Below are 13571 nucleotides of genomic sequence, written 5' to 3' on the forward strand. Positions count from 1 at the left end.
GATAGGGGAGGGAAGAGGTGCGTGGGTATGTATATATTTATGTGTGCATATACACACCTATTTCCTGGCTCTATCCCTGAAGACAACCTAGTAGAAACCATGCATCAGTAGCAATAAACAGACCCAGCATTCAAAACAAAGGCTCAGGAACTCTTTCAGATTAAAACAAACAAACAAAAAACCTGAAGAGACCTGGCAACTGATTGCAACACATCCTCCTAGATTTTTTTTTTTCTAAAAACGTACTACTGGGGCAACTGACAAAATCTGAGTAAGAACTGTGGATTAAATAACAGCCCCGTAGCAGCATTAATTTCCTGATTTTGATCACCGTACTGTTATGTAAGGCAATGAATGACATTCCACTGTTTTAAGGAAATACACACGAAAGGTATTCAGAGGAAGAGGGTATTTTAAGTGTAGGAAAAGAAATAGAGAAATCTAGATGAAATATTAAAATTCTTTGTACTATTCTTTCCAATTTTCCCTAAAGTCTGAAATTACGTTAAATAAAACTGTAACAACTTAAGATTTAACATTGAAAATAATGAACAATGAGCTCTATAGTAGAGAGGCAAACTTTCAAAAAATATTGCTGGAGAACTGGGAATTATTCTAAAAATTCCAGGAAGCGCCTGTAACGCTTGAATACATAATAGCACAGGCTCTAAGAAAACATAAACTTGGATTTGAATTTGCTCCTCTGTTATACAGTCCTAGGCAAATTAATCTTTCTGTGTCTCTATTCTATGAGATGGGGATGCTAATACCACACCTACTGCATTGCCTCTCATTAGGAGGATTAATTGAGACAGTACAAAGGAAGAGCTCAGTATAGGGTCTGGCACATTGTCCTAAGCAAGCATCCAAAAAGTGGCTGCTGGAACTCTTATCATCATTAGCATTATTGTTGTTATGTGAGTTTGTGAATTTAAGGAAGATAATTCCACCATCTGGAAAAACATTAATAAGAAGGTTAATTTCTGTTGAACCAAGTTCTGCACATCATCATTATTTTCTACTGATTTCTGGGCCCGTGTGGAATTCTGCCAGGGGCTTCCCAGGTGGCACTAATGGTAAAGAACCTGCCAACCAATGCAGGAGACATGAGACGTGAGTTCGACCCCTGGGATAGAAAGATTTCCCTGGAGGAGGGCATGGCAACCCTTTCCAGTTTTCTTTTCTGGAGAATTCCATGGACAGAGGAGCCTGGCAGGCTACAGTCCATGGGGTCACAAACAGTCGGACATGGCCAAATTCTCCTTTGTACCTTCTCTGATTTAGAAGACAAACCCAATATGATAGGTGCATTTTCCTGGTTTTTAATTTCAAAAGGACCTGTTAGTACTTCAGAGCCTATTAATGTTATTTTAAGTATCTCCAATAGTTCTAAGCATGTGTAAGAGTACATGTGTGTGTGAGAGACTCGGGAAAGTAAATGTTACCTTATACAACATTTTTAGACTTTAAAGACTAAATTGGATATATCAAAGATTCAAACTAAACATATAAAAAGGGCTCTTTTCTTTATTTGGTGGTGGTGGTTTAGGTGCTAAGTCATGTCTGACTCTTGTGACCCCATGGACTGTAGCCTGCCAGGCTCCTCTGTCCACGGGATTCTCCAGGCAAGAATACTGGAGTGGGTTGCCATTTCCTTCTCCAATACATTAAACTACTTAATTTTCACACCAATACTAGGAAGTAGAAACTATTGCTATCCCTACTGTGCAGAAAGGAAAAACAGGTAGAGCAGTTAAATATCTGCCAAGGTCACACAGTTTGCTGTGATGGAGCCTCAATTATAATCTAAGCATTCTGGGTCCAAAGTCCACATTCTTAACCACTATACCATGCGTGCTTTGATTTCACTATCCATCATAGAAACAACTGGGCTTCAAACTAAGCACTTCCTTAATAACTTTAACTTTTCAGAACATAAATGAGAATCAGGCACGCACAAAAAGGTACCATGAGAAGATAAAAGAGACAATGCACAGTTCAAAGGAAAGTTCTTCTGATAAACTCATAGCATGCTCTTTTTCATTAGATACAATTCTAACAAACCTGATTGTCCAATCTTCTGGCCAACAGTGCAACAGAAACAAGCAGACAGAGGAGGCAGATATAAAGGGCCAGACTTCAAAATCAAGAAATGTGCCTTGTCATTTTGTCTTAATACAATACATAGTCAGTAAATGTTAACTGATGTAAAGAGAAGCAACTAGGGGATTCGCTGACAGTCCAGTGGTTAGGATTCTATTTATTAAGTTGCTCAGCACGGCCATCAGAGAGATGGGAGTGGGGGGAGCAGGGGCAACTAGCGACACTGAGTGGGGAAAGGTCATCATTTAGAGCCTTTTTCTAAGAGGCACAGTCACGTTTCTTTATTTGTCATGAGCTGCTGAAGACAACTTATAACTATTAGTTACATTATGATAACTATCCTACTCTCAGCATGCTATTTCAGATGAAATGCATTTGAGAAATACTTACAGATAATGGTTAAAACAACTTTGGCAATTTAAATAGAATTTTAGAAAATTTACCTCTATGAAATCCTTTATTTTCCAAAGTCACTGAGTATCTTCCATTATTGTATCTACCTCTGATATCCAAACAATACCATTATCAGCCATTATGTTACCCTTCATCAAATTCTATACAAAAAAATTTAAACAATTTTGCCCAAATACAGTTTCACTTAGCTTCACGTTAAGATTGGATATCAGTTATCAAGAAAAAGGGGAAAAACAACTACTTTGGATGCAAATTCTTAAAATCCTTTTCATTACACTTGACTATTTCAGGTTTAGTTTTTGTTTTTCAAAATGTCAAAGACTAGATATTAGAATTCTAATTCAGAAAAATGAGTACATAACACTACCAATGAAGCTGTCCTCTTCTACCACATTCCAAATCAAACCTGAATCTTACCAGTCTTCGAGAGCTAACTCCCCACCCACAGAAGACCACATTAAATGATTCTATGGTGAGATAACTGGCAAAACCCAGTTATCTGGGTTAAGGGGGGAAGTTCCACAGGACAAATGACTAAGGACAAAAGGCAGGAGGGACAAGGAAAAAAATAAAGAAGTGAAGGCAGAACTTATAGACATAAAAGAAGTTTGAGACATATCAACTAATTGTAACATGTGAAACTTATTTGTTATTAAGAAGCTCTTATTAATATTGTTAAGACAATGGTATTATGATTATATTTTTATAAACTATATCAAGGCATATTTTAAAATCATACATGGGCTTCCCTGGTGGCTGAGCACTAAATAATTCACCTGCCAATGCAGGAGGCGCGGGGTGATCCCTGAGTTAGGAAGATCCCCTGGAAAAGGAAATGGCAACTCACTCCAGTATTCTTGCCTGTGAAATCCCAGGGACAGAGGGGCCTGGCAGACTACAGTTTGTGGGGTTGCAAAGAGACGGGCATGACAAGAACTGAACTACAGCAACAATTAATCCATATCAAGTGCATAATCAAAGATTTTTCTTTAGCAAATTCACCTAGTTGTGCAACCATCAGTATAAATCAATTTGAAAATATTTCCATTACCCAGTAAGACCCCTCACATCCATTAACTATTAATCCCTTCTCACAAACACACCAGCTGACTAATCCTCTTTCTGACTCTGTAGATGTGTCTTTTCCAGACATTCCACATTAACAGAATCATCTGGCTCCTCACACTTCACAATTTTTAAGGTTCATTAGTGTCACAGCTGGAGAAGGTGATGGCACCCACTCCAGGACTCTTGCCTGGCAAATCCCATGGACGGAGGAGCCTGGAAGAGCAGGACACGACTGAGCGACTTCCCTTTCACTTTTCACTTTCATGCATTGGAGAAGGAAATGGCAACCCACTCCAGTGTTCTTGCCTGGAGAATCCCAGGGACGGGGGAGCCTGGTGGGCTGCCGTCTATGGGGTCGCACAGAGTCGGACACGACTGAAGCGACTTAGCAGCAGCGGCAGCACTGTCACAGCATGTATCAACAGCTTGTTTCTTTTTATTGCTGAATAGTATTCCATTGTATTGTATAGACATATTTTGTCTATTTACAGTTTTGTCTATTCATTTACAGTCTATTCATTTACAGTTAGGCTGCTGTAGGGCAGTTAGGTTGCTGCCAACGTTTGCCTGTTAAGAATAACACTGCTGTGTGTAAAAGTTGCTGTGTAGGTAGATACACAGGAGTGGAACTGCTAGGTCATTGCCATTGCTATTGCTAAGTCACTTTACGGCAAACTAATAAACTTTTCAAGAAATGTTTAAAGTGTTTTAGATATATTAGCTTATTTAATCCCTACAACAGCCTTAAGAGGAAGCTATTACTATTATCCCCATTCTAGGGATGAGGAAACAAAAGTCCATCCAAAAAGCTTAAGCAATGTGGTCAAGTCAGATGAGAATCAAAGTAGCTTGGCTTTAGCATCTGTGGTCATAACCACTAGGCCATATACTTCAAGCTCACTGACAAGTTAAACATTTCTCACAAGACATAACAAATTAAAGAAATTTAATATAAAAATTCAGGTGGCTTCTAAGAACACAAAAGGAGACAGTCCAATGTTAATTAAATTTAAGTGTATACCTCATAACATATATATGGTAGTAATTCTTGTTATCTCTGAGTGGCAGAGTTGAAATGTATTCCATTTCTTTTTATTTAATTGTATTTTCATTTATTACAGTGATATATATATACATATATATAAAAGGCAGTATTTAAGATTAACATAAAACAAACAACTCACTAATCAGAAAGCAAATGACCTGATGAACAATAAGATTTTAAGTTCCTAATTTTTTAAAGGACATTTTAAGATGTCCTGAGTGAGTACTATGCATTGACCCTAAGTTGAGTGCTGTGGACATAAATCTGATTGCAACTTAGGAAAAAAGAAAGGCAACTCTAGAATCACAGCTGTGGGAAAAGGTGCTCCTGTAGTAGGAGTCATCTTTATCAGAGGAGGGGTTAGGGAGAAAGGTTTCCCGAAAGAGAAGGCATTAAACTGATTTGAGGGAATGGTGTATGAACACACTGCTTCTAAGCAGACTCTTTCATCAATAACATAGCCTCTTCTTAATGATTAAAAACGGAGGCCCTGCTTCAAATGTCAAACCTTTCTTTTTTTGTCAGTTTGTCAATTTTGAATATCCACTAAAGAATAGGAGTTTCAAAGAAAAGGAAAAAGGCTTTGTCTTGTGATGTTAGAATATAATTAGAGCATAAAAAAAAATCTGTAAATACCTATAAATGAGTAAGTATTTTTTAAATTCATTATATTCGCGTGTAGTTTGATCACAGCCAGTCAAGGCACCCTTGAAACTTCATCTTAACAGCACTTCTAAGTGTGCTGATGATTAAAATCAGGGGTGGGCAAACTACAAGCACAGGTGGCCTGGTTGGTTAAGAATGGTTTTTCGGCAATGAATAGTATTTACGTTCCAGGAGGAAGAAAGAGAGGAGGGAAGAGAGCGAGAACCATAAACAGAGACTACATGTGGTCCCAAAAGCCTACAATATTTTACTCTCGACCTTTACAGAAAAAGTTGTCTACAATTAAAAAATTATATATATTACTGGATGGATCTGTGGCCATACAGAAAGGCATCAGCAGAAAGGCACTATCACTGAGGTGGAATTCAGTCTAGACACCAGTACACGTACGTACTTACGATGGGAGGGAGAAACCGGGGAGGAGAGGGGTTTTTAAGAGTACGCAGTTAGTTCAGAAAGACATGGGTTCTGCAGGGAGTGGGGGGAATTCAGGGATAGAATATAGTTGAAGCAGATGAAAAATAGGGAGCAGTCCTGGGGCTTTACAAGCTACTCCAGGTGGAAGGCAGCTATTCCAATATTAACGACCCATAAAATGTGAGAGTTAGGTTTACTGAGGAAACTGAGACTCAGAGCTAAAGTTACTTGCCCAAGTTCACAGAGCAGGAGTATGGGACACCAAGAACTGGTCTGCAAATACCAGATGCCAGTTCCGTTCTTTCCACTGCAGCACACTGCCTCTCGTCACTGGACAGAGTTAACCTGGACAAACCCCGCCATCACTGTGTGACAAGTGAGCTCAACGGAGTCCAGAGGCAACAGTCTCCTCCGGAGCTCCCCTTCCTCCTGCAGTCATCAGTGGTTTCTCAGGGAAGAACTGGGCATGGTGTCTACAGGTCTCAGAGAGGTGGAGGAGCAGACAACAGCCCTCTCTGCCAGATATTGGGAACAATAGAGAATGTTGACCAAACATCATTAAAACAAGCCTGAGATATCCAGTGGCTGAGGGCAGTAAGAAACACCAAATTTCAATGAATTTACCTGGTTCCAATTTTATTACTTTAATTGCTGCCAGTTCACCGGTGTTAACATTCCGTGCCTAAAAAACAAAAGAAGATAACTGTGAAAAGAAAGCTTTCATAAAAACTTTATGAAATGCTATTTTAGCTTACTACTTATATTGTCAATTATTCAGAATATTTTTTAAAGCAAGAATTGTAAAAGTGATTTATATTTACAAAACAAACAGTATATTCTTCCCAATGAATTTCAACATCAATCCAAGTATAAATTTAATGAGGATGATAATAACAGCAGTTAACAGAAACCTAGATTGTAGTATATCTAAGCACTATTCCAAGTGGTTTTCTATTTATTGAATGTTTACAGCAATCTTAAAAGGCAGGTACTAATGTAATAATATCAATAATATTCTCGTGTTGCACATGAAGAATTTGAAGCACAGAGAACTTGCCAAGACCGTATAGCTAGGGACATGCTGGGATTCAAACCCAGGCAGTCTGACTCCAGAGCCTGAGTTTTTTAAGCATTACATTCCACTGCGATTCACTCAAGTTCAATTCAGTAGCTCAATTGTGTCCGACTCTTTGTGACCCCACGGACTTCAGCACACCAGGCTTCCCTGTCCATCACCGACTCCCAGAGCCTACTCAAACTCATGTCCATCGCATTGGTGATGCCATCCAACTATTTCATCCTCTGTCCTCCCCTTCTCCTCTCACCTTCAATCTTTCCCAGCATCAGGGTCTTTTGCATCAGGTGGCCAAAATATTGGAGTTTCAGCTTTAGCATCAGTCCTTCCAATGAATATTTAGGACTGATTTCCTTTAGGATGGACTGGTTGGATCACCTTGCACTCAAGGGACTCTCAAGAGTCTTCTCCAACACCACAGTTCTAAAGCATCAATTCTTTGGTGCTCAGCTTTCTTTATAGTCCAACTCTCACATCCATACATGACTACTTGAAAAACCATAACTATGACTAGATGGACCTTTGTTGGCAAAGTAATGTCTCTGCTTTTCAATATGCTGTCTAGGTTGGTCATGGCTTCTCTTCCAAGGAGCAAGCGTCTTTTAATTTCATGGCTGTAGTCACCATCTGCAGTGATTTTGGAGCCCCCAAAATATAGTCTCTCACTCTTTCCATTGCTTCCTCATATATTTGTCATGAAGTGATGGGACCAGATGCCATGATCTTAGTTTTCTGAATGTTGAATTTTAAGCCAACTTTTTCACTGTCCTGTTTCATTCAAAGAATTCTGAATTAACTAGCTTTAAACTTTTAACCTAAAAAAACTTTATGAAAATCATATACCTTTATATAACTGTAAAAACAAGCTCCTCATATCTGTTTAAACACATCTGATAGTATAAAGAAATCAATTCAATACAAACCAAATACATTTTACAAGCCACATATTAAAAGTAAAAACTATTTTAAAAAATCAACCCATAATATTAGATTGCCAGTGTTTACAAGTGTAATTACATGTAAGTAAGCAGAAATCATCTTTTCAATTTGTATAAAAATGGTAGTTATTTTTGTAAATTTAAAATGTTTTATAATTGAATAAAAATTTTAAAAATATTTTAAACTATGAACTGAAACAAATTGATTTTTGTATCAACTAATGAAGACCAATATATGCAATTCACTCAACACTGAAAAATTCATTCATGTCATGAGAATTATTCTTAGTTGTAACACTTCTTATTAGTGGACTGGTATGATGCTGTGAAAGTGATGCACTCAATATGCCAGCAAATTTGGAAAACTCAGCAGTGGCCGCAGGACTGGGAAAGGTCAGTTTTCATTCCAATCCCAAAGAAAGGCAATGCCAAAGAATGCTCAAACTACCACAAAATTGCACTCATCTCACACGCTAGTAAAGTAATGCTCAAAATTCTCCAAGCCAGGCTTCAGCAATATGTGAACCGTGAACTTCCTGATGTTCAAGCTGGTTTTAGAAAAGGCAGAGGAACCAGAGATCAAATTGCCAACATCCGCTGGATCATGAAAAAAGCAAGAGAGTTCCAGAAAAGCATCTATTTCTGCTTTATTGATTATGCCAAAGCCTTTGACTGTATGGATCACAATAAACTGTGGGAAATCCTGAAACATATGGGAATACCAGACCACCTGATCTGCCTTTTGAGAAACCTATATGCAGGTCAGGAAACAACAGTTAGAACTAGACATGGAACAACAGACTGGTTCCAAATAGGAAAAGGAGTATGCCAAGGCTGTATATTGTCACCCTGCTTATCTAACTTATATGCAGAGCACATCATGAGAAACGCTGGGCTGGAAGAAGCACAAGTGGAATCAAGATTGCCGGGAGAAATATCAATAACCTCAGATATGCAGATGACACCACCCTTATGGCAGAAAGTGAAGAGGAACTAAAAAGCCTCTTGATGAAAGTGAAAGAGGAGCATGAAAAAGTTGGCTTAAAGCTCAACATTCAGAAAACGAAGATAATGGCATCTGGTCCCATCACTTCACGGGAAATAGATGGGGAAACAGTGTAAACAGTGTCAGACTTTATTTTTTTAGGCTCCAAAATCACTGCAGATGGTGACTGCAGCCATGAAATTAAAAGACGCTTACTCCTTGGAAGGAAAGTTATGACCAACCTAGATAGCATATTCAAAAGCAGAGACATTACTTTGCCAACAAAGGTCCATCTAGTCAAGGCTATGGTTTTTCCAGTGGTCATGTATGGATGTGAGAATTGGACTGTGAAGAAAGCTGAGAGCCGAAGAATTGATGCTTTTGAACTGTGGTGTTGGAGAAGACTCTTGAGAGTCCCTTGGACTGCAAGGAGATCCAACCAGTCCATTCTAAAGGAGATCAGTCCTGGGATTTCTTTGGAAGGAATGATGCTAAAGCTGAAACTCCAGTACTTTGGCCACCTCATGCGAAGAGTTGACTCATTGGAAAAGACTCTGATGCTGGGAGGGATTGGGGGCAGGAGGAGAATGGGAAGACACAGGATGAGATGGCTGGATGGCATCACTGACTCAATGGACATGAGTTAGAGTGAACTTCGGGAGTTGGTGATGGACAGGGAGGCCTGGTGTGCTGCAATTCATGGGGTTACAAAGAGTCGGACACGACTGAGCGACTGAACTGAATTGAACTGAAAGCTCAGTGAATCACCCATAAGGGATGATAACAATATTAACAGTGAATCCTTCTAAGAGTATTGGGGCATTAAAAAAAAAATCAGTTTCTAAGAAGATATATACGGGACACAGTCACTGCTAAAACATATAAATAAAAATTTAACCTTTAAACTCAAAGAACAACAAAGGTATTAAAAATACAAATTACGAAGAATTAAAATTAAAATTTCAAGGGAAGTTCATTCCTTTTGAAAAAAATCTCCATAACTCATGAACACTTATGATGCCAACTTACTAAAGAGTAGTAAGTTTTGAACTCAGCAGTAAGTTTTTGAACTACAAGCAGTTCAAAACAGATTTGAACATTTACTCAAATTAACTTAATTTCCATTACATGAAACAGACATTTCCAATAGTGTCACAGAAGTATTTATCGCTTTCACCAGGATAAGAAGACATATATATATAAATGGAATAGAAATAAAATCAGAGTGTCATTCTGGGAGCATTTTGTAAAGAGGATGGAGCAGAGTGCAAAATATTCATTATATCACAGCACCGTTAGTCATAAATCTTCTCAAACACTATCAGAACACCTTGCCTTTCCTCACGTTGTGATACCTCTTCTCTGTTAGACTTCTTGACACTCTGTCCTCTAATCCGTATCTTTTTTAAGCACTTCTCCAATAAAATAAGACACCCCTCTCTAATTCTCAATTCTCCATTTAAAAATCTTGAAATAGTTTTATTTTCTGATTATTGAAAAATAAATTCAGAGTCTGGGTAATTCCAAACGAACGAGCAAAAGAAAATATGAACTCAGAGAAAGCTAAAGTGAAGTGAAGTCGCTCAGTCATGTCCGACTCTTTGCGACCCCATGGGCAGTAGCCTGCACCAGGCTCCTCTGTCCGTTGGATTTTCTAGGCAAGAGTACTGGAGTGGGGTGCCATTTCCTTCTCCAGGGAATCTTCCCGACCCAGGGATCGAACCCAGGTCTCCCAGATTGTAGACAGACGCTTTACCATCTGAGCCACCAGGGAAGTCCCTCAGAGAAAGCTCGGGTGACTATTTTTACAACTGAAATTCTGTTTCCAACTGACCGCAAGAGGGCACACTTCCACTGACAACACAGGTTACACAAGGGTCCAAAATGGCTGCAGCACACAATGTACTCTTCTAAAAATAGATTCATTAATAGTTAACACAGCACATATTTAACAGAAAAACTATGACAGTAAACTACGGGTAAGTACTTTACGAGAGTCAATTATTTACTATAGGCTTGACTTATGAATACTATTTTTCAAAATTTAAATTAGGATTTTCTAAAGGGTAACAAGTTTTTAAATTATGGCTCTTCAGAGTCAATAAGAAAAGAAGACAGCTAATGATTACTGTTCTTTCTGCCTTCTGAATATTTTCTAATATGTAACTTATTTGACAGAAATAAGATAATTCACAAAAAAGGGAAGAAAAAATCCTCAGGAAACCTGAATTTCTGATCTTTACCACATCATAGTCCTTGGGTTTATTCATGAAAGGTGTTTAACATTATGATTCATCAAGAATCTTGGGTCTTCTGGCTAAAGTAAGTCATATTTTGCTGTTTCTAAATTTACAGCAGCCAAGATTACACATAAGTAAATTTTAAAATACCAATTCTAATGCTCTGTACCTGCTATTCTTTTTTCAATCACCTAGAAAAATTGATTACAGAAAAATGAAAACAAGGTAAATATTTATAATTATAATAAAGCATATAGTTAAAAAATTTCTAATTCACTATCAGTAACATGAGGAGGCCTTACAAATACCTCTGAAAAGAAGAGAAGTGAAAAGCAAAGGAGAAAATGAAAGATATACCTATTTGAATGCAGAGTTCCAAAGAATAGCAAGGAGAGAAAAGAAAGCCTTCCTGAGTGATCAGTGCAAAGAAATAGAAGAAAACAATAGAATGGGAAAGACTAGAGATCTCTTCAAGAAAATTAGAGATACCAGGGGAACATTTCATGCAAAGATGGGCTCAATAAAGGACAGAAATGGTAGGGACCTAACAGAAGCAGAAGATATTAAGAAGAGGTGGCAAGAATACACAGAAGAACTGTACAAAAAAGATCTTCACGACCCAGATAATCACGATGGTGTGATCACTGACCTAGAGCCAGACATCCTGGAATGTGAAGTCAAGTGGGCCTTAGGAAGCATCACTACAAACAAAGCTAGTGGAGGTGATGGAATTCTAGTTGAGCTATTTCAAATCCTGATAGATGATGCTGTGAAAGTGCTGCACTCAATATGCCAGCAAATTTGGAAAACTCAGCAGTGGCCACAGGACTGGAAAAGGTCAGTTTTCATTCCAATCCCAAAGAAAGGCAATGCCAAAGAATGCTCAAACTACCACACAATTGCACTCATCTCACACACTAGAAGAGTAATGCTCAAAATTCTCCAAGCCAGGCTTCAGCAATACGTGAACCATGAACTTCCTGATGTTCAGGCTGGATTCAGAAAAGGTAGAGGAACCAGAGATCAAATTGCCAACATCTGCTGGGTCATCAAAAAAGCAAGAGAGGTCCAGAAAAATATCTATTTCTGCTTTATTGATTATGCCAAAGCTTCTGACTGTGTGGATCACAATAAACTATGGAAAATTCTTAAGAGATGGGAATACCAGACCAACTGGTCTGCTTCTTGAGAAATCTGTATGCAGGTCAGGAAGCAACAGTTAGAACTGGACATGGAACAACAGACTGGTTCAATATAGGAAAAGGAGTACATCAAGGCTGTATATTGTCACCCTGGTTATTTAACTTATATGCAGAGTACATCAAGAGAAACGCTGGGCTGGATGAAGCACAAGCTGGAATCAAGACTGCCGGGAGAAATATCAATAACCTCAGATATGCAGATGACACCACTCTTATGGCAGAAAAGTGAAGAACTAAAGAGCCTCTTGATGAAAGTGAAAGAGGAGAGTAAAAAAGTTGGCTTAAAGCTCAACATTCAGAAAACAAAGATCATGGCATCCGGTCCCATCACTTCATGGCAAATAGATGGGGAAACAGTGGCTGACTTTATTTTTTCGGGCTCCAAAATCACTGCAGATGGTGACTGCAGCCATGAAATTAAAAGACGCTAACTCCTTGGAAGAAAAGTTATGAACAACCTAGACAGCATATTGAAAAGCACAGACATTACTTTGTCAACAAAGGTCCATCTAGTCAAGGTTATGGTTTTTCCAGTGGTCATCTATGGATGTGAGAGCTGGACTGTGAAGAAAGCTGAGGGCCGAAGAATTGATGTTTCTGAGCTGTGGTGTTGGAGAAGACTCTTGGACTGCAAGGAGATCCAACCAGTCCATTCTAAAGGAGATCCGTCCTGGGTGTTCATTGGAAGGACTGATGTTGAAGCTGAAACTCCAATACTTTGGCCTCTGATGCAAAGTGCTGACTCATTTGAAAAGACCCTGATGCTGGGAAAGACTAAACGCAGGAGGAGAAGGGGACGACAGAGGATGAGATGTTTGGATGGCATCACCAACTCAATGGGCATGAGTTTGGGTAAACTCCGGGAGCTAGTGATGGACAGGGAGGCCCGGCATGCTGCGGTCCATGGAGTTGCAAAGAGTCGGACACGACTGAGCGACTGAACTGAACTGAATTGAACATGAACTTTACAGATCTGCCCACAGAAGAAAACTGAGGATAAATATTCTCAGCTTCTAGACCTAGTCTTCTGCCACAGCATTGATTTGTCCACCTTTCTCACATGTTCTGAAAGTAATGCTCAGATCAGTTGTTTTTGAGTTCAAAACTCTTTAGGGGTACACACTATTGTTTGAAAGACATGATCCAAATTCCTTACCAGAAAATTTAAAGTATTTACTAAATATAGCATTTTATAACAGCTTTACTGTGATACAATTCACATACCAAAAAGTTCACCCCTTCAATGTGTACAATTCAGTCATTTTTAGTATATGCACATAGTTATGTAACCATCATTCCTATCTAATTTTGAAACATTTTTATCAACCCAGAAAGAAACCCCAAGACCCATTAGCAGTCACTCTCCATTCCTCCCCTTCCCGATCCCTGACAACTAATACTCTACTTTCTGTCTCTAT

General features: G+C 38.7%; 1 protein-coding gene across 4 annotated transcripts in view; it reads right to left on the reverse strand.

Annotated features, from left to right (window-relative positions):
* MAP4K3 (mitogen-activated protein kinase kinase kinase kinase 3) overlaps nucleotides 1–13571 on the reverse strand; it is a 183149-nt gene that overhangs the window by 115701 nt on the left and 53877 nt on the right. For all 4 annotated transcript variants that reach the window (XM_019970040.2, XM_070798535.1, XM_070798534.1 and 1 more), the window contains exon 2: nucleotides 6338–6395. In XM_019970040.2, the coding sequence (XP_019825599.2) occupies nucleotides 6338–6395 (58 nt within the window). The remainder of the gene's footprint in view (nucleotides 1–6337; nucleotides 6396–13571) is intronic.

This window comes from Bos indicus, chromosome 11 (assembly GCF_029378745.1).
Source record: "Bos indicus isolate NIAB-ARS_2022 breed Sahiwal x Tharparkar chromosome 11, NIAB-ARS_B.indTharparkar_mat_pri_1.0, whole genome shotgun sequence".
NCBI classification, from domain to species: Eukaryota; Metazoa; Chordata; class Mammalia; order Artiodactyla; family Bovidae; genus Bos; species Bos indicus.